Source organism: Pseudopipra pipra, chromosome 6 (assembly GCF_036250125.1).
Source record: "Pseudopipra pipra isolate bDixPip1 chromosome 6, bDixPip1.hap1, whole genome shotgun sequence".
NCBI classification, from domain to species: domain Eukaryota; kingdom Metazoa; phylum Chordata; class Aves; order Passeriformes; family Pipridae; genus Pseudopipra; species Pseudopipra pipra.
In genome coordinates, this window is record NC_087554.1 from 53223419 (window position 1) to 53249574 (window position 26156).

General features: G+C 41.2%; 1 protein-coding gene across 1 annotated transcript; it reads left to right on the forward strand.

Moving 5' to 3' along the window:
• The first annotated feature begins 282 nt into the window (after positions 1-282).
• Positions 283-25501, forward strand: YY1 (YY1 transcription factor). The gene is made up of 5 exons (XM_064659160.1): positions 283-1255; positions 10492-10654; positions 19354-19414; positions 21976-22134; positions 23275-25501. Exons 1-5 carry the CDS (start codon positions 559-561, stop codon positions 23455-23457), a joined length of 1263 nt encoding a protein of 420 aa, XP_064515230.1. The 5' UTR covers positions 283-558; the 3' UTR covers positions 23458-25501.
• The last annotated feature ends 655 nt before the right edge of the window (positions 25502-26156 follow it).

Consider the following 26156-nt stretch of genomic DNA (forward strand, 5'->3'; position numbering starts at 1 on the left):
CCGTTACCAGCCGCGCTCCGGGGCACCCCCTGGCGGCCGCAGGGCAGAGCACGGGGCCCCGCGCGGGCCGCGGGCGGTGCTCCCGCGCGGGGAGGGGGCGGTGCCGCCGCGAACCCATTGGCTGCTCCGCGTCCCGGGGCGCGCCCCGCGCTCGCAGCGCCCCGCGATTGGCCGGCGGCCGCCAAAGGAGGCGGGGCTCCGCAGCACGGCGCGCTCCCATTGGCTAATTCACTGGATTGGGCGAGGCGGGCGCGGCGATTGGCTGCGCAGGTGGGGAGGGGGCGGGGCCTGGCCGCAGCGCCCTCCCGGGGCTGGGGCCCGTCGCGGCGGCAGCGGCGGAGATCTCGCGAGGGAGCGCGGCCGGGATTTGGCGGCGCTGCCTCCCTCCCTCCTCCCTCTGCCTGTCGGTGCTGCTCGTCGCTGCTGTTTGTGTGGAAGGGGGAGGAGGAGGAGAAGAAGGGCAGGCGAGAAGAGCCCGAGCCCCACCATCCGCCGAGGGGAGCGGACCGGAGCCCCCTCGCCGCCCGCGGAGCTCTCTCTGCGCCCCCTCGCCCCGCCATGGCCTCGGGAGACACCCTGTACATCGCCACGGACGGCTCGGAGATGCCGGCCGAGATCGTGGAGCTGCACGAAATCGAGGTGGAGACCATCCCGGTGGAGACCATCGAGACCACCGTGGTGGGCGGCGAGGAGGACGAGGAGGAGGAGGAGGAGGACGAATGCTGCGAGGAGTGTGGCCCGCACCACCCGCCCCATCACTACCACCACCACCAGCCCATGATAGCGCTGCAGCCGCTGGTGTCGGACGGGGACCCCAGCGGGGCGGGCGGCGGCGCGGCCGGCGGCGGCGGGGGGCAGCTCCACCTGCACCACCACCACCAGGAGGTGATCCTGGTGCAGACCCGCGAGGAGGTGGTGGGGGGAGACGACTCGGACGGACTGCGAGCCGACGACGGGTTCGAGGACCAGATCCTCATCCCGGTGCCGGCCCCCGCCGGGGAGGACGAGTACATCGAGCAGACCCTGGTCACCGTGGCCGCCGCCGGCAGCAAGAGCGGAGGCGGCGGCTCCTCCTCGGCCGGCGGTGGAGGCCGCGTTAAGAAGGGCGGCAGCGGCAAGAAGAGCAGCAAGAAGAGTTACCTGAGCGGGGGAGGCGGCGGTGGGGCCGAGGGTGGCGGCGGCAGGAAATGGGAGCAGAAGCAGGTGCAAATCAAGACCCTGGAGGGGGAGTTCTCCGTCACCATGTGGGCCTCGGGTAAGTGCGCGCCGGGACCCCTCCCTCCCCGGGCCGCGGGCCCCGCCGGCGGCCGCGCGGCGCGGCCGGGACAGTTTTGTTTTGAAGGGAGGCCATGTTTTGGTGTGTGCGATGGGCGCCGCCATGTTCATCGCCAGGGCAAGTATGGCGGCTCCCCGAAAAGATGGCGGGGTCTGCGCTGCCGCCGCCGCTCGGCCCGGCCGCGCCGGGGGGAAGGAGGCAAACATGGCGGCGGCCGCCAAGATGGCGGCGGCGGGGGGTGCGCGGGCGGGCGGGCGGCAGCGCCGCCGGCTCCCGGGCCAGGCCGCAATGGCGTAGTTTCTGCAGCAGGGGGAGGCGGGGTGCGGGGCGAACCTCCCCGCGCTCCCCCCGTCCCCGCCCCGCCGCCGCTCCCCGCGGGGCCCGCTCCGCGCCAGCCCCTCGCCCGCCCTCCCCTCCCCCGGTCGCCGCCGCCGCCCTCTGTCCTCGTTCTCTCCCCCCGCGTTCCCCAGCCCGCCGCCCCTCCCCGGCTCCTCTCCCTGCCGGCCCGCTCCTCTCCCTGCCGGCCCGCGGCCCCAAGCGAAGCGTGTGCGCCGGGCCATGACCGCGATGTGCGGGCACAGACGCGCCCGCCCCGGCCCCGCGGCTCCCCCGGCGCGGGGCGGCGAACCCCGAAATACCGTGCACAGCTCGCCCGGGGGCCGCCCGGCCCCGGCCCGCTGCGGTGGGTGGGGCGTTCCCGCCCGGAGCCGGCGAGGGGAAGCGGCTCCTCGCCCCCGCGGGGCTGCCCGCGCCTCCCGCCGGCTCGGAGGGGGCGGCCGCGAACCACCGTCCCTGCGGAGCCCGAGGGGAGCCGGGGGTGACAGCCGGGAGGGGCAGCCCTGGGGGTGACCTCCGTCCCTGCGAGCCGCGGGCAGGAAAGGGGCAATTGCTGCTTGGCGCTCGCAAACCGTCCAGCTTTTCCCTCGCCTAGGTCTGAATCTCTAAATAGGCGCAGAGAGTCCGTGTCGTGTGAGATTGTGTTTTTTTGAGAAGGGTTTTTTCCTTTTTTCCTTTCTTTTTTTTTTTTTTTGTGGGAGTGTCCTTTAAAGGGAATAAAATCTTGTTGAAGGGGTTTAGTATCTGTGGGACTTGGAGTGAACCTGACTTGGTACCTGCCCTGCCCACTTAATTTTTTTTTTTTTTTTTACTAAAATAAATTGCTGGCAGTAAGGTTCTATCATCAACAGTTCTGTCCTTAAGTTATGTAAATGCGGAAAAAAAGCGGTCAAATAGTATGAGTTCATGTAACGTTTAAATTGGTGTGTGCTCTTTAAATAGTAGGTTGGTAATCTGTCTTGCATATCGTAATTTTTGTGCTCTTTTGCATTTTTAAAAGTGTGTAGTGATATCTAAAATGTTTGCACTCTGTGATGTTTGCAAATGACCAGTTGTTGTTAGAAAGGCAAGTGTAGAAGAGAAAATGTATTGGATGACTGAATTCTCCTGCCTGAAAAGGTGGCAAGCATGGTGGTTCAGATTTTTACTCTCTTTTTAAATACAGGTGATTACTTTAGCAAGTTTGACAGAATATCTGACACTATTGACATGTAGTCAGTTGTTAGCCCGGTCAGTTTAATCAAAGTTCTTTGCTTCCTGATGAACAGAAAAGAACATGCAAGAGTTTCCCAACTAATGTTTAGTTGGATGGTGTTTTGTATGCTTCTGTGTCACTGTGTGAAAACTGAATAAATTCCCTTGCTGGTATTTTTCTTAGAACTCACCATCCAAGAAACATAAAAGATAATAGAAATTAATATAGTTTCCTGACTTGTGGATGCTGCCTGAGGTAGCTGAACGCAAGTGGCTGTATGACTCATGAACTGGCAGGATACAGGACCTCGCTGAGATCAATTGACAATTTCTAGCATGCATTTGCACTCGGAAATTCAGAGTGCCTGATAGCATGCAGAAGGTCTAAGGAAGCATCCTGATTATTACTTGGCTGAAGTGAAGCATGTGTATAATCAATAAACTTGCTTCTCTTCCCATGTACACAGCTTTTACATCAGGGATAGCCCTATTGATTTTGGTGGTTTTGTTCTTTATGAGCATGACCATGCAAGCTCAGTGGGAATGATATCCGCTTATAATTTACTGGAGATTGAATTGCGTTATTGTATTCAACTCAATTATATCCATGGTGCAGGAGAATGAATACCTAGTCTGATTTCACTTCTAATGCCAAAAAAACCCCTCCAAAAGCAAAATCAAATATATGGGCGAAAGCACAGTCTTAGAGTTTGACCTCCTCTCCTTGTGTGCGTGCATGCACACACCCCCAGCTTCAAACAGCCTGATCAGTTGAGATCTTGTGACATTTTACCGAGCATATTGGACAGGTTCTTACACCTCATATGTAACTTATTTAATGTTACAGAAGTGGCCCGAAGTGGTTAAATGCTGTGGCTTTATCTTTTTTTTCCCTGAAATTTCAGAGGGCAAATCCAGAAAAATTTCCAGAAAAATTGCAAAAGAAACGGTACTTGGGACAGGGGGACACACACACACAAACCCCAAAAAACCCCAAGTACCCACAAAAAACCCCCAGAGTAAATTAATGCAAAAAAACCCCCCCAAAACTACTGACTTGCAAAAAGGTAGTAGTACTAAAGTTTCCCTGCAGAATCAAGCATACTTTATTTTGAAGAAAGATAGCAGTTTTGCATCTATATTTTAACATAATTAAAGACTTGCTTGCACACTGATGTAATGGACTGGTTTAAATGCTTAGCAAGAAGTTCATCAAGAGACGAACAGTAAATAAGGCCACGCATTAAGATACAACAATGAGCCCTATATTGCTGTGCATGGGTTTTTGAATCAGGAACCAAGGGCACTTTGCTCACCACAGTGTGGGAAGACAACGTGAATTAATTCCTTGTTACTGTTTGCTGGTGCTACTATATTAGCTTGTACATGGGTGGTACCAAATTTAACCAATCATAAATCTTTGTCCAGAAATTGAGTATAACATGTCTTGTAACACCTTTTGAAATGTGTAGAAATAATCTGTGAAATATATAGCAATGTGACTAAAGGGGACTACTTAGTCCTCGTCTTGTTATGTGGTTATTTAGAAGTTGCAGTACTGTTGTTGGCAACAATTTAAACTTACCATAACTTCTCTTATCACCTTGGTATCTATAGTGATATCAAACTTGTGACCTATAATTAAAGTGTTTAGTTTGAAACAGGAATGCTTTGTTCTAGTTCAGATCAGCTTTTCAGATCTTCAGAATAGAATTATTTGTTTTTCTTCATGTGTGAAAATAAGAAGTGAACAAAGGTGCTATATTTCTGAAAGAGTTGAAGAGGTATATCTGGTGGATACTTCAATCATGTTCCTGTAGTGTGTTTATACTGTCCTAATATTTGTCAGAAAACTGTTTAAACTTAATGGTGCTCTCCAAGAGAGACATCCCAATTTGTACTAGAAAAATTGTTTTTATCAAGTGGAATTTATTTGTGCCTTTGCTGGATTCAACTTGAATCATTGTCTCTAGTGACTTTCTCCAGGTTGGGTGCACAATAGCAATGGGGGTGGGGAAGGACTGTGAGAAATCATTTTGTCAGATGGTGCTTGGAAAACTGATTCTTACATGCAGGAGCATTCGGAAGGTGGTGCTTAAATGCTGGCTGCACCAAATACTGAAATTTCAAGCAGTTGGGGCTTAATTTTGAGTGGGGAAAAAGTATTAGTGTAACTACATCTGCTTCTAGGTAATGACTGTCAAGCTTTCAAACCTGAAATAGGTGTTGGCTTAAACTATTATTGTTAGCATAGTCTGCAAGTTAAGACTGAAATAGTACAACCAAACATTGTCCACAGATGTTAAACTGCTCAAGTATCCTATCCCTAGATGGGAAAGACAAAGATGCAGCAGTTACGTGCAGGGTTTGAAAATTATTTTTGATCATCCAGGAAGCCTGTGCTGTGGACCCACATTTGGAAGCTTGGGGAGTTCATGTTGGATTTCTAGAAAGTTTTTCAAAACCTCTTAGAAAAACTCAATGTCTCAAAAAATATAGGAGGGTTTTCATTTTACTTCATCAGATGGCAGGGGTGAGAAAAATAGCCATCTGCTGTCTGACCAGTTGTCTTATATAGTATAAATGATAGACGAATCCTTTCGTTCAGTTGTGGACCTGTATCAAGGATGGCCAAAATGCTTTACGATGACAGATAGGTAATGAGATTCTTATATGAAAGTTTTTCATAATGGAGGCAGAAAGTGATTGATTCCTTTAAAATATTAAGATGACAATCTGTTTCTCACTCTGATTAAGACTATGATACAGGCTTCTGGTATCTCTAAGTATTGAGTCTGCCCTGATGTTTTTTCCAGTGATAAGATGGACCTTTTCCTGTGTCTATTTTAAATGTATTTTCAGTTTTGAAAGTGAAATACATGCATGTGTTTCACCATCTAAAATAACTCAATTAATTTGCCTCTTAGCCCACCTTTCAAACTAGAATCCTCTAGCTTGCTACTGGATCCTTCCCTGGGATGCTTGAGTTGCTCATATGCTGACCATTCAGAAGGTCATAGTGCTTCGGCACAGTATCTCATAAATGCTGAAGTCAGAAGATGACTATTGATATATGCACTGTTTTTGTCAGTTCATGTCTCAGTGGTGTGAAATAAGAGATGGGTGACGGGGAAAGAAGAACCTGTTCTCCATCTGTATGCAAGGCACGTCAGAGGGGAAGTAACCTAGCAGCCGATTAGGTTAAAAAATGACATACTGTGCAAAATAGAATTTTAACATTCAGAAGTGTCTGCTAAATAACTGTATTATTTAACAAGCTAATTACAGTTCTTTGCCTCCAAACATGACCAATGAACTAATTTGCCTGGGGAGATTGCAGTGTGGTAGCAATAACCAAGCTGTTATGACAGTGCCTTGGTACTGCTCAGTTGCCGAATACATCCTTTATCATGTAATTGCTTCTCAGCTGTTCCTAAAAGCCAATGTGTTTAACTGTGTGATCATAAAAAGAAAATTTAAGCTTAAATGTTGTTCATCCTTTTAGCTGGTAAGTAGAATGTCTTTTAACTTGGTACCTTGAGGAGGAAGCTATAGGATCAGGTCTCATTGCTTTGCTGCCAGGTGTACCTCCTGAGTTCCCTTTGGCACCCTGTTTTCCACAGTGGAAAACCGACTGAACAGTAGTGCTTTCTCTCTGCTTGGTAATAGAGGAGAAGAAGGATGGCTCAGGATTTGGGGATCTCAAAGTGGAGTATGATGGCTAAAATCAAGAATAACTGAGGCAAAAATATTGACAGGGCTCCTTGGGTTGAGAGTTAAGAGCGTCATCTTAGAAAACCGGGGAGTTCCAGAGCTGTCAGCTGGAGCTAGCTGTTAGTCTAGAAATGCATGAAATAGTGGGGTTCTGAGGTGCGTGGATTTTCTGTGCAACAGAAAAGCTGCAAGAGATGGAGAAAGCATGGTAATAAGAGGCAAAGCATGATCAATAAAGTCTTAAGAAACACATTCTACCATGTTTTGTCATTGAATCTGCAGTTACTAGTTTTATCCCAGTAATCTTGCTTCTTCCTACTTCAGTTGGTACTTTTAGTTCTCTTAAAACCTCTGACTGTTTCACCAGTAGTCAAAAGACATGGCTTGCTAAAACAGTGAACTTTCACTGATCTTAGTAAAAAAATGTTTGAAGTAGTTGCTTTGAAGGGCCTAAGTGGATCCGGTTCGACATGTGTGCTGCCCGTATATACGGCATGAGAGTAGTGCAGGGGGAAGGACACAACATGAAGACGTGTTTGGGTATGTGCTCTAAAAAGGGGCATAGAGAAACCCGGTTTAGACTAAGTACGTATCTTAATGTAATTTGGCATAAAAGGATCTAGGGGAATATCTGTGGTGTCTCTAACAAACCAGTATTTTACAGCTTTATGAGATAGATGAATATTGGACGTAGCTGTTGCAGTGACTGGTAGTGAATGTTTCTGTGAAGATGGTGATTAGCTAGTTGACGTGTTCAGATCCTCTCTGTCTTTCAGAAGAGGGGGACTAAAATTGTGTTCCAAGTTCATAACAGAAAGTTGCATTAGATCTGTAAGAATAGTGCTAGATACACATTTAAGCAGAATGCCTTATGTTTGAGTTTGCTCTACTCTTAAGTGGTTTTAAGGGACAAAACAGTGGATCAGATAATACATAGCAGTTAATTTCCTTTTCCTGACTGGCTCCATGGCTCTGTCCATATTTAGCTTGCATGGGTGGCATCCACATTAGGTTGGCTTGGGCATAAACTGCATGGAGTTACTATGCCTTATTTGTACTGCACTTATCCAGAGGTGTCACTGTAATTTCAGGGTTGTGTCTGTGTTTTGCCTTGCTTTGGATGCAATATGTTTGCTTCTCCAGTGCTTCATGAGAGGAAAAGCGGGAAGTAATTTGCCTGTAGTGGGCATCAGGATTTGCTTGAAGGCAAGAAACATCAATCAACTTACCCAGTTTGCAGTGAGAATTATTGGTTAACTTGTCAGCCTGAGTGAAAGTTTGCTTGCACTTTACCCTCCAGACTTTGAGCTGTCTAGTCCGGGTTGGTAGGGCATCACAAATAAACTAAATTTATGCACAGAGGACATTAGTAAAGTTTTTCCATTTCCAAACTTCCTCCAAGGGGGGGTTTTGTGTGTTGTTTTTGTTTTGTTTTCCTAGTGAGTTGATAATGTCATAGGATGGTCTGTAACTAGGATGGTCTGGATACTAAAGAGCTATTGAAGTCTGTTGCTACTTTTTCAGAAGTATTAGCCTGACATAAGACTTGAAGGTAACTGTTTTGTATTTTATTGCTTTGGTTTAAATTCATTTTTAGAAGTGGAGGTGTGTGCTGCTGTAGAGATGCAGGTTTTTGGTATGAAAAATGTGCTTGTTTTTTATTTTCACATAACTGTCAATATACTAAACAATAGTTTCTCTTATTTTCTACTCTATCAAAGCAATATGTTCATAGTTTTTTGTGTTTTGCTCCAGTAGTCTGTGGAATTAAATAGCTGTAGAACTGATTTCTGTTGGCAGGCTTTTGGGAAGTAAAGACACTGAAGGCTGACTTTCAGTTTGGTCCTCAAATAGCAAGAAAGCACTGTGGAATAGTGAGCCTTTACAGTAGGGAAGGAAAGAAGATCTTTAGGAATGTATACAAAATTTCCCTGTTGACTCGTGGATCTGATCTAAGGCAGGAAATGAAAACTTGTCTATGTTATGAATGTCATCAAACAGTCAAACTGCAAGTTCTGGGTAGCTGTTGAAATGGCTACATTGAAGGCAGCTGATCTCATTCTAGTCTACAGCATGGAGAAGGCATTGCTTTTAGCTCTACAGAAATTCTGTGCCCTTCTGGGCTCCATGTCTTTTCTGCCTGTGTAGGCATTGCTAATGATCTTTTTTCAAGTTTCTGTTTAGAAGAAAAAAATGTTGCCAAACTGAAGGTTTTTTGACTTGAATTTGTAACTCCTTTAGGTGCTGTAAAATTTAACACATAATCCTCGCTTAAAGTAAATTCAGTTGCTTTCTTTAAAGCACTGGAAGAGGCTGAAACATAGTGTGGTGAGAAAACTAGATGAGAATAAAAAAGGTTCAAATAGTCGATTTTGAGGTTTATTTTGGATTTAATGCTGCAGAGAGTATTTTCTTATTTACACTTCTGTCTTTGCAGCGTTGGAGTCTGTTTTCCTCTTTCACCATGGAATATACATGAACTGCTATTTGATCTGGTAGATCAGATTAAACCCCAAACTAGCAGTAACATTTCTAGAAATAGCTCGGTGGCAAACCTTAAAAGCAGGCATTACAAGTTGAATACAAATTTGTGCTTAGTATATGTCCTTTATTTGCATATATCTTGTCCTCTCTCTCCTAGCCTAAGTTACTGAGTAATGACTAATGTTATTTCCTGTGTTTCTGTTTAGGGGAAAGGAACCCAAAACCTTTCCTCTTTTGTTTTCTGCCTTATGTTTTCCTATCTCTTATTAATTGGTGAAATGCTATTTCTGTCCCACCACCTTGTGTTTTCATTGCTTAAACACTACCCATAAAATAAAACTTCCTGTTATTTTTGTAAAGCCTCTTGTGTATAAAATAATTTCCAGAATCTGTCCCCCATACACGTAGTAGGAGAAGTAATGTACTGTCAAGTTTATTACATTGAGCTGAGCAGTTACAACCATATATATATCTCTTGCATTAGGTGTATTTGAGGGTGGAAAACAGGATAGGTGCTGTGTATGTCTTTCTCCTGGTGTGACACTTCAGTGAGGAACATAGGTGGATGTTTCTATTCTCTATAATTTTTGTGTATTTCGATTTCTGTTACAAAAGAAATAGGAGAGAGAAAAGATTGTGTCTTGTATGTTCTAAGGTCTAAATGTGAGTAGACAGCAACAGCAGGTCTTACACATGATTTCACTGCAGTCCTTGAGCACAAATTCGTAGGAGGAGCTCTAGAGCAGAGAAAATAGCAGTATCTTAACTGGCTTGTAGATCAAAGCTCTGAATAATTCCAGCCTGCTGTTTGCATAGTAGAGTGGGAAGGACCTTAGGCTGGCCTTTGCCACAGAAGGAAGAAGCCCCCTTGGGAGGCAGACACAGGATTAAGTTTTTATTTTCTTTCAGACCAGTCTGCAAGTGTTTAAAACCCTTAATTTTACAAGCAGGTGCTGAAGCACATTAGCAGTTATTTTTAAATTTCTTGTCCCTCTGTGACACTTCTGTTGGAGGTCAAGGGGTCTGAAGACTTGAAGTAAAGATCAGTAGTCTTGACATCATAGGGTAAGTGTCTGCCACTCCTCTGATAGAATTCCAGAGTTACGGACTGCTGTTGAGTATCAAAGAGGGTATGGTGAAGGTTAGTCTTGAAGAGTTAGGGGAATTGAATATTTAGGCATTGTTTGAGGAAAAGTACATTATCTTTCAAATGCAGCCAATATTTATAGGATTGTTCTACTTATTTCTGTATTTGTATATAAGTAGATATGCAACTTTTGCTTCTTCTCCTCACCCACTGTATTCTTCCTGTGTTCTTCATGCTGTAACTGTCTTTTTGTTTTTCACAATTACGATGGAGATCTGGAAGTGCAGTGTATTCTTTTAAATGTGCAACATTAGTGAATTTATATTGAGATGCAGCCTAATAACTTATATGCCGTTTTGATCTTTAGTAGGTACTGAATTCAATATTTTGTGTATTTCAGATGATAAGAAAGATATTGACCATGAAACAGTAGTGGAAGAGCAGATCATTGGAGAGAATTCTCCTCCAGATTACTCAGAGTACATGACAGGGAAGAAACTTCCTCCTGGTGGAATACCTGGCATTGACCTCTCGGACCCCAAGCAACTGGCTGAATTTGCTAGGTAAGTAGGAAGAAAGGAACTTTAAACTAAAATGGTTTTCTTTTCACAGGTTTAATTATGAAACTGTTAGGCAGAATGGTAGATTTAGTATGGCTTATTGTTCCATTTAATTATCTTCTAAAACAAGGGACTTAGCATCAGCTGCTCTCTTCTGAACTAAAGGAAGTGGGGTTTATATTCAGCAGTCACTTCTTCAGTGACTTCTGATCTTTAGTTCTGTTGGGTAAGACAGGACCTAAATACATCGATAGACTGCATCACTCTGGGTGAGCCTTCCTTGGCACAAGGGTTAGACTAGATGATCTCCAGAAGTCCCTTCTAACCCTATCAAGTCTTTGATTTTACATGACAGAACATTTTTTTGATGTGAGTAGCCTTAAAATCCTGAGCACTGAAGGATCCAGTAAGTGAAATGCTACATTCAGGTTATTCAGTACTAAAAAGCTAGACTACAGTATTTAGTTTGTAAAGTCACTTACTGTTTTTTTTTTACCTGCTTCTTAAGCTCGAGGTCTTTAACAACTTCTTCACAGAGTCACGTGTTGTGCACTTTGAAGTGCCACTGATAATTTCGGTCACGATTGGTAACTGTACTGCTTGGATTTTCCTCTACTAAGTCAGTATTGTCCTTCGTTTACATATCAATTCCTTGACCTGAGTGAGAAGGTGACTGACTGTCAAATGGAGGTGGAGTAACTTGTTCTGGGGGTACCGAAAAGTGTCCTCTGCAGGGCCCTGGCTCTGGTCCCGGGGGCTCGGGGCCACCCGTGGCCACCAGAGGGCAACCGCGAGGTCGCTCCGGCCCCTGGAAGTGCCACACAGGGGTTGCCTTTGCAGCGCTGGCTTGTTCCCCTTCTGCTCTGCTCTGTGCAGGGGCAGCGTTGGTGCTGTGTCTCTACATATTTAAGCCATAGCTTTCTCTAGCTGCTGCTACGAGTTTTACCCATGTTGAAAACAAAATGTACGTGTAAAGCCACACTAATTTTCATTTTTTAGCAGCTGGCTGTTCTTCAGAGCTCTGGTGCACAGTTCTGGCACTTAGAGCAAGTGGTATTTTTACTTCCTAGGTCACCTAGTACAGAAGTGTGCCTTTTTCCTAGTAGTTACTAGATGGCAGGGACTGTTGATACAAGTTCTGGTCTGGCTTCATGGATCTTGATGTTCAGTGAAACAGCATCTATTCCTGTTTCACCTTTTTGATCTTGCTGCTTTTCTACAAGTTTTTTCCTGTTACTCTGTAGTGTGTTTGTGCCAGAGGAATGACGGCACGGCCTCATCCCACAGTTATGTTCAGTATAGCCATTGAACAATGAATTTTGAAGGCTAGTAAAATAATTTTGCAGGTCTTGCTCTGTGCTTCAGGCTATCCGATCTGAAAATGTTTAAAAGCACATCATAAACAACTGAAAGCAGGGTTCTATCTAAAGTGATGAGTGGTTCTAGCTAATGATACGGCTCTTTCTTGTTTTACTGTTGCTCATCAAAGTTAATGTATTTTTCTCTAAAACCTGCTGAAAAGTTCATACACTTTTTTTGTGAAAGCAAATGTTTAAGTGATACTCCTGAGTGTATGTAGTGTTCTAATTCTAAAACGTTCCATATTTCTGCTTATTATATGTTATTTTAAAACATGGTGAAACTCTTGGTTCTATTAAACACTGAAGTACTGAATAGCTGTCTTTCGTTAGGAAGTGGAAATAGTTTCTCACAGACTCTTCTCCATGTAGATACTGAATACTTTTTCTCCAGATTGGTTTGAATACTTGAAATGGTTGCCAGGATTTGGGCTTCTTGAAATGACCAGACTACTTCTATAAGATCTGTCGGCATATTTCTGAATATTGTGAAATGTTTTAGTTAGTTTTCTATAGAGAAAATGGTGGCTGCTGGCAGTATTTTAAAATTATCACTTTTTTTTTTATATTCATAGTGGAATGTTCTAGGAATTTCCAGAGCTAGAATTCTTAGCAGATGATGGAAAGATTGAGGTCTGTGTGTACAGTCCCTTTTCTGTTAATCTATTTCTGTGCAGCAGATAAAATGTAATTCACTTCAGTGAGAAGTATACGATGATAGAACAGGCAACTTAGGGGGGCATATCCTATAGCAGTATCCCCAAGTTGCTCAAAACCTAGGAAAAAATTGTTCTGATAGCTTAATTTTAGATACATGAAAATTTAATGCGTTTTCTGTTTTAAGGAAAGTTTTTTGATTTCTCGATCAGAATTGATGACTGTCAAACTTTCACCCTTGTCTTAACACACAACCATTTTCTTTTTAATTTTTTTTTATGTTTTAAATTATTGCATTTGTTTATTCTTCTGAGAATAAAGAATATGGGTGTATTAGAATTTGAATATTGTTTGGATCTAATAAGATGAATTCAAGCACTCATATCTCCAAACCACTGCTCATTTGTCTCTTTGATCTTCCTGTGTGCAATATCACCAGAAACATTGCATGCCAAGCTGGAAGAAAAAATTGGGTTTACATGTGTGGGATTGGGTTTGGAGGTTCAAGGAACCAGTTTTTCATGCTAAAAGAATGTGTTTAATGTAAATTTATCTGAAATTGTCAAGCATTGCTGGTTGTTTTACAGTTCAGAATTTCAAAATTCTTAGTAGCTGTATTCTGAAAACTTTGAGCAGCACATGAAGTTGAAAGTTGTAAACCTGTTAAGTAACTTCGTGTGCTTGAGTAAAGTTTTGAATAAAAAACTTCGATTACTTGGAAAAAGAATTTTGACAGTCCTCATATAAGGAAGTGTGAACTGGCTAGTAAAATTGTATCCTAAGTGTGCTTTGTGTAGTTGACAGAAAGTTATGTGGGTTTGCTTTCTTGTTTTCGTTAAGGTAGTTTAAAGGATCTCACCATACATTTGTAGAAATTAGCTACTGAAAACCAGGCATCGATTATTAGGAACAAATTTCTGAGGTTAAGCTTAAACAAAGCTTGAATTCTGGTGGTAGTAGATTTTGGGCACGGTTTGTGTGTTATGATCATGATATAGTAAGTGAAAGGTAGTGCAGGAATGGACTTGATGCTTGAAGTCGTCTGTAGCTCTTCAGCCCTTAAAAAAATAATTTGGAACTGTAGTAATTGAGCATCTGCAGTGACCATCAGTGCTCAGAACTCAGTGGGACTCCAGAGCGAGCTGCTGACTGTCTGTTGTGGTACAGTTGTCTTTCACCACCTGGTTTAGTGTATTTGTCATTGAGTCACATAGCAGGAATCTGGATCCTTTAACTGGAACTCTTATGGTTCTTCCTGGAAAAGCTTTTATGCAATCTGCGATTCCATTGGAAACATTGAATAAACAAGCTGTGTCAGAACATTAAGATGTGTTCAGTAGTGCACAGATGAATTACCATAAGTTATACCTCGTTGGGCAGTTTATCACCTTTTACAGATTATTTCATTCTGGTTTAGGAGTCATGAATTTTCTCTAGCATGCTTTAAAAATGCAGTTTAAAAAAAGGTGGATTTCTCTGAGACAATCATATCAAAATGTGAAATGTTAATTGTGAATGATGTGCTCAGAAAGACATAAAACCTAATAAGTTACCATATTTTCATTTCATACCTTTGACTGTGACAATGGAAATTCTTTCAAGTGGAATAAAATGTTTCATTCCAGTCTAAATTGATTACAAGTAATTCAGTAGTTAGCTGTGAAGAAATCATAACTGCTTGGTGTTAAAAGCTTGGGAAGGTAGCAGGGATATTTCTAGTGGGGGCATGTGGCAAATTCCCTCAAAGCAAGCCACTAAGGACAACCGGCTACACCCTGATTGCCCCCTCCCTCCCTCTTGTTCTCCAGGCAGATCCATGCTATGGAACTGGCTATAGACAGCAGGAAACAGACATCAGTAAAACTAAGAAATAAGGGAATATTCTGTAGCTGGGAAATTGGCACAGTAATGGGTCTTGATGGTTAAAAACTTTACTCTCCATGGTTTTATCTTCTGGTGCTCTTGGTATCTTTTCTGAGGGAGAGCCATTGTGAGAACTGCCCTTCCCTTCTGTCCGCTTTCCAAACGGTTAGAAAGCAAAGGAGAGGAAACTGCGTTAGCGTTTGAAATCGGACACCCTTCTTAAAACTGACAAAGCATTCTGGTCACCCAGATTTATGACTTAGGCCTCTTTATAAGGTGTATGCTTTTGTGTTGGTTTTGTTCTTGTTGCAGAGAAGCTTAAAGGGCAGTAAAGTGACAATTGCTTTACCCAGAGTGCTCTTCTAGGGGAGGGGAAATCTTCTGCTCTGTACCACACTGTGAAGGTCACTCTCCCTGTTTACACATATTATATCCTTCATAGCTGGAACAAACCTAGTAATTATTTTTGCCAGAATGATGGAGTGAAAGAACATTTTATGACGTTTTTCTACCTAACTGACCGAAGCACGGTTAAGATACTGGCTGTGGGTTTTTGGGTTGCACATAGATTGCTGGGACACCTTGTGCCACTCCCCTTTTATCTATTTGTCCAAAAGCCAGTCTAGCCAGTTTCAGGAGTTCTTCAGCACAAGTGAACTCTTGCAGTAGCACAGGGCCATGATGCTCATGTTAGTTCTGCTCAGCAGGGCAGCACAAAGGGAATGGCACGAGGAGGGAACAGATCAGCAGTGGCAGTAACACTGCTGAGAGAGAATAATTTCTGCCATGTCTGACTGTTGTTCTTAGGGGTTTGGTCATCAGCACGGGCGAATATCACTACTTGTCATCAGAGACCTCTAGGTTGTGTCAAAGGAGTTGCCTGAGAGAGTGTAATGCTGTTTAGGTTAGATTTATGTATGGAGGGAGAAAAAAAGATGTGAGAACTCAGAGCTCTTAACAGTGGCAAAAAAAGAGATTTCGAAACAAGGAGGAAATTCTATACTGTTATTTGTTTTTTGAATTATATTTACTTTATTCCTAGCCTTAACACTGTTCCTGTGGCTAACTTTTAAAATTGGGTCTATGGACGAGCATATGGGTTGTGGAGATTGACAGGGGTGGGGATTGGTTCTGTCAGGGTACAGTACTTTCAGTTCAGATGTGTAGATGAAAGGAGGTGATTAGATACAACTTTCACATACTGCACAGTGACAATGTTGCTTGCTTTATTTTGAGAAACTTGAGTTGTGATTTCACTCAGTCTTCCTTATGCATGCATAGGAGTGTGCACTTTTATGAAGCTTATTCTCTAAAGCTGTAAGGTTGCACACCTTCCGTCTCCCTCTGCTGTCACTCATTCCTTCCCTCCACCCACCCAGTACAAGTTAAGACTTAGCCTTTAATTGCAGTGTCCCAGTGCCTTGATCCAAAAGGTACACTTCCTAATTTTCACAGTTAGCTACTGTGAATTCTGGTCTTGCCGTGTAAATTGATTTTCTGCAAAGGAGAGTGTTTCAGAAGTTCCACCCCAGTATTAATGTGTGGGTCTGTAGTTGTCTTAAATAGTTATATTTGTTAGAGTTCTGTTTATGATTAATGTTTCAGGCTAAGAAAACTTGGATGGAGCTGGCAGAGATGCTCTACTTGGTGGGAGCCAAAAGTCTGACTGCCACCAGCAAGAGCTACCTGCAACAGTGTAAGATCAACAGCCCAGATTCTAGTCTGGTCTCCTTTTGCAGAAAGTTAATTTTAAAGTAAGACCAAAATCTTTTTTTCTAATATGTTTGAGTTCTTTGAGGGATTGTCCATATGGATTCTGTAGCCTTGTGAGCAAGATGACATTGCTAACACAAGGATCTATCGTAGCTGTGCCTGTGGTGTACGTGCCCTCATGCCTTTAATCCAAGTCTGTAAAGGGCTTGGCAGTTTCTTGCTGCCTCTGGCACCGAGATACAGCCTGGACACCATTTGCCACCTCTTCCTGTCAAAGTGTGTGCTTCTGTTTTGCTGATTAGCTTGGCTGTCTATGGAACCCTGTGCATAAGCACAGTCTTGTTCCACATTTTAGGCTTAAGTTGCCCACTCGCCATGCTTCCATGAAAAATGAGATGATTTAAAATCTGCTCGTTTATTAGCTAGAGCTTTTTGTCATTTTGTGACTAAATTTCAAGTACACTGGCTGGACTGATAATCCTGAGTTTAGAAACAAAGCTTGAAAATTAAAAAGTCAGCTTATTCCAGAATGGACGTTTATAATGTTACGTACCTGCTCAGGCACTGAACTGAAAAATATAAGGTGTATGTTGATGCTCCAGTCTGTCCCATGTCTGACCATCCAGTTCACCTGCAGTTGGTTCTTCAAGCTCCCTGACTACACTGGCCCAGGGTATTTTCCTTCTCGCTCTACCACAGCAGCCTGTTAGAGATGACACTGTTGCAACATTTCTTTCTCAAAGATTGACTTAATACCAAAGGCAAAATGCAAGAGTCAGGAATAGGATTTAACACAATGATCAGTAGGATCTTAGGCAAAGTGTAAAAATACAGGTTCTGCCCACTAAAGCTATTTGCCACATCTGTTGTTAGCAATCCTTTTTTGGTCTAGTCGCTCCCTTTAAAGGTGGTCAGTTAAGACTTCAGAACAATAGCGGTTTTAGTCATTCTGATCAGTCATGAACACTGACCTTGGGTTTAGGAATTTTTTGCTTTTGTTTCTGAGGCTGGGGGAAGACTCAGACTATATTTAACAAGTTGATAGAAGGAGATGGTTTTGGCACCAACTTTGTCTCCTAAGGGTGTTTGTTCTCTAATCATAACACTGTGTTCTCTCATGTCCCATCTTGTCAAATCATTCTCTTATGTGACCATTTTGACATTACAGATGCTCCTTTCTGTGTCTTTTCCCGTTTTTAAAATTCACAGAGATGTAATAAGGACAATCCCATGCAAAGGGTAGTTGAATCTTTCTGTAGGGATACTGTAAAGAAAGCTTTTTTGTGTGTTTTCCTATAGTCTCAGTACCTGCAGTACTATGAGTGTGGAACTGTGCTGCACCTGTAGTACTGAAAGGAGTCCGATTGAGGGACCAGTGATAGCTGGCAGAGCCATAGGAGACTAGTCCATCACATATTACTCCACTGGCAATTCTAAGAATATTTTCCTGGGTCTTCAGGACTTCTCAGGGAGTTTTTTCACTGCTTTTGCCTTAATTCATCCTTTCAAGACCTTTCATTGCTGTCCTCTCTCAGCAGTCTACGTGAAGGAGGCGGCAGGTGAAAGAGCAGATTTCAGCCATAGACATGGGAGTGTGACAGTACCAAAGAAGATAGACCCTGCCTGCAAAGAAACAAATGCAGTCAGATTAGAGGGATTTTAGCTTATTTTTCCTACAGCTCTTGAGTGTTTTTTAAATGTTTAGAAGTTGCTGTTTAGCCAGGCTCAGATTAATTAATAAAAATGCATGGGAAAAAGTACATGTATACATTGCTTGGAAATCTCTTCCCCCAACCCTGTTCTTCAATATCAGTTTCCAGGAACTGAATTCATGGGGATTAAAACTGTCTTGGATAGCAACAGACACTTCTCCTTCTTAATGTTAAGAATAGTGATTCTGATTAATTCTGATAAATTCTGATTAATTAATTAGAATTAATTAATTGGAATTAAGCCACTCGTCTCTGTTTAGTTGAAACTAAAGTACACCAGAAAACCTTTTGTTTAACTTACAGATATGATATGTAACCACCTTGTCACACAGAACTATCTTGTACTGTATTATCAGGAAAAGTTGTTCAATAACCCACATGAATAGACTAGCTCTGCTTCTACAGCAAGGTTTGGGAATGTGCAAAATTCATTACTTATCTAAGGCAATCTCCAGCTGTGGGGTTGCATTTATTTACACCTACCTACCTCTACCATTAGGTGGGGATAAGCCTTCTCTTTTCGTTTTTTTTGGAGACAGCACTACAGGTTTGAGAAATAAAGATAGCTAAAAGTACAGTTCACTTCCCCAGAGTGATGTCACACATCTGGCTCTTCTGAATTCTGACAGGTGGTTGTTGTGACAACACTGTTCTAAGATTTTTTCTACAAAGAGTCTTATTATGTATTAAATAGACCTAGCACATACAAACAATAGTTTGCTGGGCTCCTTATGCAGTGAGTGGAGATTAGTGGCACCCAGAAAGTAATGATGAAGATCCCTGTCAGTGACCAAGAGTAAGTAGGTGATTGATTGTCAGTTGCCAAGAGTGGAATCCATGTACACAGTAGCTTAAAGTAAGAATAAGTGACTATTTCTGTGGTTGTAATGGTTGTCTACGTTGTCTGTGTAGATTCCACAACTTGCCTGATTCCTGCTTTCCCCACATCTGTAGAGTTTTCTTCTGAAGATTTGTGTGTGGTGAAAGTTCTGAAGAATGATTGCATCTACTCTCTTCTTCATGTCCTATGGAGAGGAAGTGAAGCTAAACAGGCCACATGAGTACTGGCACAACAAAAATGGAGTTTTCAAACAAAACCTCCTACTTGCAATTAGTATAAGTCAGGGGAAAACCCTCTATTTCCACATAGAGGATTAAGAAGGTAGCATTAAATGTCTTATTCCGTATTTGAGAGGTCCTTCTGGAAAAGCAGAACTTTGCAAATCCTAAATTATACTGTTAGTATTATTATGAAGGTTTTGAAAATGTTAAAGTGAGTACCACTGATGCATGTAACACTAAGGGATAAATGTACTCATTATATATGCACTTAGAGGAGAAGAGCTGTCTACTAATGTTTTTATACTGATGTTTGTTGGTTCTCTTTTTTATCTTTAAGAATGAAACCAAGAAAAATTAAAGAAGATGATGCTCCACGAACGATAGCTTGTCCTCACAAAGTAAGTGAAGTGCTCAGCTTATGAGTAGACAGTAATTTGTAGATCAGAATTTTGTATTGATGTTTTCTCTTGAGAATAAAAAACTAAAATATCTTGCTGTTAATAGACTACACTCAGTTAACTGTATTTTAGTTATTATTCTCTAGAGGCTTCCTTAAAAACCTTTCACTGAATAATATATTATTCCCATTCCTTGTCTTAAGGTTAGTGCATCCCTAATCTTCTGGTAACCATGATGCACAGCCCCTAACATGCTGGTTTTACTGTTGTGATTTCCCGACACCCAAGAATACATACTTGAAAGAATGTTCTGAAAGCTGTTCAAAGTACGTTCCTAAGATCTATATATCCTCTGCTTGGAAACTATGACAGATTTGGAGTCTAGATCAGGAATCAGCAATTTATGGTGCAGATGCCAAAGTCAGCGTTATTGGAAGACTCTGAATGACATTCCACAGAGCTGGAAGGTGCATCATCTTGAGAAGCAGGCATCTTGGAGATATGATTCTGAACCACTGTCCTATTATTCCTTTGACTGCACATGGCTCATAGTATTAAGTGAGGAGACAGTTTGAGATTTTTATGTTTGGGATTGTGTTTAGGTTTTTTTATCAGCTTTTCAGTACGATTCTGAACCACATTCAAGCTTCTGTCTTGAATAAATGTTGCCAGTCACCTAGATTGGTAGCATCTGTCTTTACTGCATTATCCAGCTTTTGTAGTGCTTCTGTTAGCTGACTTAGCCTGTCACAAAAAAAGACAAATACAATCTTGCTGACTTCTGGTCTAGATTAAGTGTGAGCCTAAGCAAATAATCAGGGCAGATAGCTAATAGTACCCATTAGCATGAATAGAGGGCTACTTTCTGACTGCCATGGTGTAAGGAATTCCGAATTCCTCTTTGTGCTTAAATTGATTTCCAGTTCTCCACATTCTACAAATGTCATGTTTTTATCATAATACAGTATTCAGAAATACAGGAACAGTTACTCTTTACAATACCAAGGAATGTTGCCTTCATTTCTTTGATTTACTCTTTCATAGCTTCAACTTCATCTGAACAGGGGGAAAAAAAGAATGTTTTATCTTTCCATTTTCTGTCTTCTAGTGTTTCTAGGCTTTGTGCATTTATGACTGCAGTTAAAAAAAGAAATATATTGTAGATGTAACTGCTGCTCTTGTAGGCAAGCAGGGACTTTGAAATAAATACAAAAAAAGTTGATGGTCTGTTAATTTTGGTGCTGCTTTGCCACACTCAGTTCTGCTACATGCAACAAATGATGGCACAGTACTTCAAAATTAGCTGAAGAAATTCTAGTCCCTGAAGGGAGAACTCTTCTTGAAAGTGACATTTCGCATTTTTTAAGAAATAAGGCATATTCAAATGTATTACTTTTGAAAAAGAAGCCTGCAGAATTTAATATTAGCAATTTAATGTTCCTTTAGGTTCTGCTGTTAAATTTTATGCCTCGTAACACAGTGATGTTGGTAGACTAGTTTTATGTAAGTCTAAACTACAAGCATCACTTGTAGTACAAATAGAATTTATGGTTGTTAGTAGGATTTTATGAGGCATTTTGAACCTCGAGGAAGACATTTCTAAAGCATATGATAGATATTGTCACTAAAAGGTGAAAAAAAACAAGTAGAAGGATTAAGTAAAGAGAGCCCCAGGTCACTGCTGGCTTAAGCACACTCTGGAATCAAAAGCAATATTCCTGTGTTGATGCAGCATGGACCACAGGTTAAGACTTCAGATGCTGTAGCTGAGTTAATGTATTGTTTGCTTTTAGACTGAGTTGGCACTAACTCAACAGATCTCTCACCTTATTCAGCTGCCCAGTATCACGCTGTAGGTTTAAACTGTAGTAGCAGTGGCACTCTGTCTTAAGGTGGTAGTGATCAGTCTGCTGCTGCCAGTTTGGACAAGGTAGTTTCTGTAAGTTATGTGCTGAAAACCAACCCTCTTGCTCCATTTCTTCTCAGAAATGAGAAGGAAGATGACAGAATGTTGGGAGATGGAGTGGTGCACATACAAATTGGTACTAGAGAATAATCTGTAGTATATTAGATACTATATAATATGTTGTAGTAGTACTCAGAATATAGCACATTGAAGAATACACCGTAGGTATCCATGAATTATCATTCTGTCTTTTGGGGGTTTTTTGTTGGGTTTTTTGTTTTGTGTTTGTTTTTTCCTCTAAAACCATTGTGTGCTTTTGTTTGGTTTATTCATTTGCTTCTATCAGAGCTGCATTTTCTTCATGAGACTGTCCTATTATTCCTTTGATTGCACATGGCTCATAGTATTAAGTGAGGAGACAGTTTGAGATTTTTATGTTTGGGATTGTGTTTAGGTTTTTTTATCAGCTTTTCAAATGATTAATTTTCTTGTATTGCTTTTTTAAGAATAAATGTAATGGATGTTCTTTTCAGGGCCAACTTATATAAAAGTGTTCAGGATATAAAAGCATTTTATATGCTTGTACTGTAGCAGATAAAACCTTCTTCATGAGAACTAGCTTATCTACTAATTGAGTTTCACTCTTCTTTTTAAGGGCTGCACAAAGATGTTCAGGGACAACTCTGCCATGAGGAAGCATCTGCACACTCATGGCCCTCGAGTACACGTATGTGCAGAATGTGGCAAGGCCTTTGTGGAGAGCTCAAAACTAAAGCGACATCAGCTAGTTCACACCGGAGAGAAACCCTTTCAGGTATTGTTCACCTCCAGGCATAAGTACCACCCTTTATACATGTACACTGTAACTGTAACCTGGCTTCCATAGGACTTTGGGGATACTGTCTGTGTCTTTCCTAAAATCAGATGAGGCAATGAATGATCACCTTAGAAACTGGAAGTCCCCTTCAGCTAATTAGTCTGTCATGTAACTGTTTCCATGGACTTCTCTTAGAAATTGCCAGATCATATGTACATGGGAGATGCCTTTCAAAATAAGATGTGAAGTTACTTTAACAATGAAGGTTGCAGTTACTACTGAATTAAGAAAATGTCTCTTTCTTCTCATCGTCTTTTCAACTTAGTGCTTGTGGACAACTGAGACTTGGGGCTGTTTGCTCAGTTGACTCAGGATACTAATTTTCAGTAGAGGATATTAATCAGTTTTCAGCAAAATGGTGGGAGTCACTAAATCTCTTTCTGTTTAAATCAAGTCACGTGGGCTTCTGCCACCAGAGGTCCCCTGCCCTCTTCATATGATACTGCTTATAAATCTTTACAGCTGTTCATAGACTTGAGCATATCTCTGTTCTCCAATACACATTTAAGATATGTTATTTTTTAATTATTTTTTTAAATAAAGTATTTTATAAACTTGATTTGCAGTCCTCAGGAATTCACTTAAATGTGTACACTGGATATCCTCTGTGGTCAATATAAATATTTACTACTGAACATGCCCTCCTTTTTATTTCAAGCCCATCTTAAAAGTAAAGTGGGTAAAATGAGTAAATCTTTCAAATTGTCACTGAAAGGGGGAAATGCTGATGTGAAAGCTTGTTTCTGTTTTGTAGTGCAGTGTAACAAAGTCCTGTTTCAGATGCACAGGTGGTTTTAGTGAAAGCATTTGCTTGTAAGCTGGAAGTTAGTTGTGTTCCTCTTTGAAAATAGATATACTATTGTATATATAATATACATAGTATACTTCAGTATCTATACCTAAGCATTGCAGTTTTTGGTGTAGTTCACAGATGATGCTCACAGCTTCACCATAATAATCTTCAGCATCTGACTTCATGTTTGTGCAGTCTAATGATTTGAAGAATATTGCTCTAATCAACGATAGAAACATGTGCTTTTTTGTTAGCTAACAGAGTATATCTTTTCCTTTCAACAGTGTACATTTGAAGGATGTGGAAAGCGTTTTTCACTGGACTTCAATTTACGCACACACGTGCGAATTCATACTGGCGACAGGCCCTACGTTTGCCCATTTGACGGCTGCAATAAGAAGTTTGCGCAATCAACTAACCTGAAATCTCACATCTTAACACACGCTAAGGCCAAAAACAACCAGTGAAAGTTGGAGGAGAACATTCTTGAACTCAAAAGCGTCTTGCAGGAAAATGAATTGGAAATAAATACGCCTCCCCTTTGTATATTGTTTCTAGGAAAGAATTTTAAAAAAAAAAAAAGAACCTTACAAACTAAAGGACGTGTTTTGATAAGTAGTAAATAAAAAGCAAAAAAAAAAAAAGAGAAATCACACAAAAAACTTTAAGGTGACATTGTTAAGATGCTCTACCTTGATATGTAACCCTGTTTCAAGAACACGGTGTTTTGTAAAGTGCGTCCCCAACTGGCCGGGTCAGCTCATGAACTCGCATCAAAAGAGACAGTTCTTTATACAACAGTGCTAAAATTGGACTTCTTTTCACATTCTTATAAATATGAAGCTCACCTGTTGCTTACAATTTTTTTTAATTTTGTATTTTCCAAGTGTGCATATTGTACACTTTTTGGGGATATGCGTAGTAATGCTATGTGTGATTTTCTGGAGGGTGATAACTTGCTTGCGGTAGATTTTCTTTAAAAGAATGGGCAGTTACATGCATACTTCAAAAGTATTTTCCTGTAAAGAAAAAAAAGTTATATAGGTTTTGTTTGCTATCTTAATTTTGGTTGTATTCTTTGATGTTAACACATTTTGTATAATTGTATCGTATAGCTGTAATGAAATCATGTAGTATCAAATATTAGATGTGATTTAATAGTGTTAATCAATTTAAACCCATTTTAGTCACTTTTTTTGGAGAAATACTGCCAGATGCTGATGTTCAGTGTAATTTCTTTGCCTGTTCAGTTACGGAAAGTGGTGCTCAGTTGTAGAATGTATTGTACAGGCACTGACCGTTTATTAACACCTGATAATATGTACATCCCCCCATGTAATAGAAAGGGCAACAATAAAACAGTGGTCCTAAAGAAAGAATCTGGCAGAAAATGATCTGTAAGCACAGTCTATTTTCTTTTGTTGTCCAGAGCAGTTCTAGTTCCTCTTGACCTCCCAGAAATTGGAAGCTTAATAAACTCAAGTTTCATTTACTTTGCATTCAATTACAGTGATTTGTGATGCAATTACATAATACCACATCAGGTGGTATATCTAAACAGAATTGCCGACTGTAATTCTGGTTTTGAGTGACCTAGACTTCCATTAACTGGAACGGTGGATTTGGAGACTTGGCAGTGTAGTGGGGAGTTTTCAGTGTGCCTGGACAGCAACTAGGTAAAACAGTGCAGTAAATAACTAAACGGAAACCTTTATTTAGTCAAGGTAAAGAATGTTGGAGGTTTAAATGCAGTAACAATAGAAAGTGGAGGAATGGTAGGGTTTGAGTGGTCATACCAGAAAAAAAAAAAAGTTGTCTTTTTCTTTTATCTAACTTGTTTGACTGAGTGTAATGATAAAAATTCTTGGAACCTTATTTGATGCCTTTTGCTTCAAAACAAAAACTCTTGTGTTCTAAGAGAACTTAAAGGAGTTGAGTTTAAATGGTCTGATAAGAGTGGTTACTACTCATTTGTTCAAGTGTTCAAAGAAAGAACTTAGCAGAGACAATAGTAAAATGTGACAGATTAATAAACAGGAGAAAATGCACAGAAATGCATAAGTTATTTTTTAGAGACATGTAACATATTTTAATGCAGTAAAAAGTGTTGTTAATCTTTTTCTGAATTCTCTTCTTACAAGGTTCATCAAAGTTTTTATTGCTAATACTGTAAAACTTAATTTTGAGTCCAGTGTTGGTGGTAGTGCAAAAAAAAACATGGGTAATAAAGAAACTACACTTACGACCAAGGGAATTTTCATCCATACATAAATCAATCTGAACACTGCAACTCTAGTCTGAGGTTATTAGGGGTAGAAAGAAGGTTGGGGCATTTAATTGTAAAGTATGCGTTAGAATTTTGGCAGTATTTTTTCTTTTATATATAAGCAGGTTTTGAACAGGACAATATACTGAAACTTGTATAGTTATAGTTAAATTAAATTCTGTATACAGTTAAATTAGTGTCTATTCTTTTTGGAAGGAAATAAAATTAATTCAGTCTAGTTCTAATTGACCCTACATTTTTTCTTAAACAGTGTCTATGATGGTTAAGCTTGCACGGAAGTTTACTTTCCTGTGTTGTAAAGTGGTACCTGTTTTATTGAATTGCAAGGAGGTCAGTACTTCATCCTTGAACACATATTTGAGGCTAAACTATGTTAAATATTGGTTTGAGGACCAACTGGGAACTATAACTGTTATTATTTCTGGTTATATTGTATCTGATTACAGAGAGAAATTTTCATTCAGGCCTCAAATCAGTAGCACTCAATATACTCCTGAGTGTAAGTAGCAACATTTAGTAGCTTGAAAGGTCTTGCTTTGTAAGTAGTTAATTCCATATTGGATATGAATAAATACTTGCATCAAGCAGCTTCTATAAGTTATTTAAGCTTTTGAAGTATAATTGCCACACTTTGCTCTTAAAACATCATGCTTAACTAATCCCAGAGTTTTCCTTAAGGTTTTTCAGTGAAGCAATTACAAGCTTTGAGAATAGGAAGAGTTGACTTTGAAACCACCTTTCCCAGGCTACTATTCCTGCATTACACCACCAGTGTGTGAGCGAGTTCAGGTAAGGGGAGGAGAGTCTGAGGGGTGGTGGAAATGTAGCCGGTGGTTTTAAAACTGGCAAAAGATTTCAGTGCTTACTCATCTTGCGCAT

Coding starts and splice junctions, on each gene's coding strand:
- YY1 (XM_064659160.1), top strand. CDS start 559: ATGGCCTCGGGAGACACCCTGTACATCGCCACGGACGGCTCGGAGATG. Junction 10,655..19,353: donor CAACTGGCTGAATTTGCTAG/GTAAGTAGGAAG, acceptor TTTATCTTTAAG/AATGAAACCAAGAAAAATTA. Junction 19,415..21,975: donor CGATAGCTTGTCCTCACAAA/GTAAGTGAAGTG, acceptor CTTCTTTTTAAG/GGCTGCACAAAGATGTTCAG.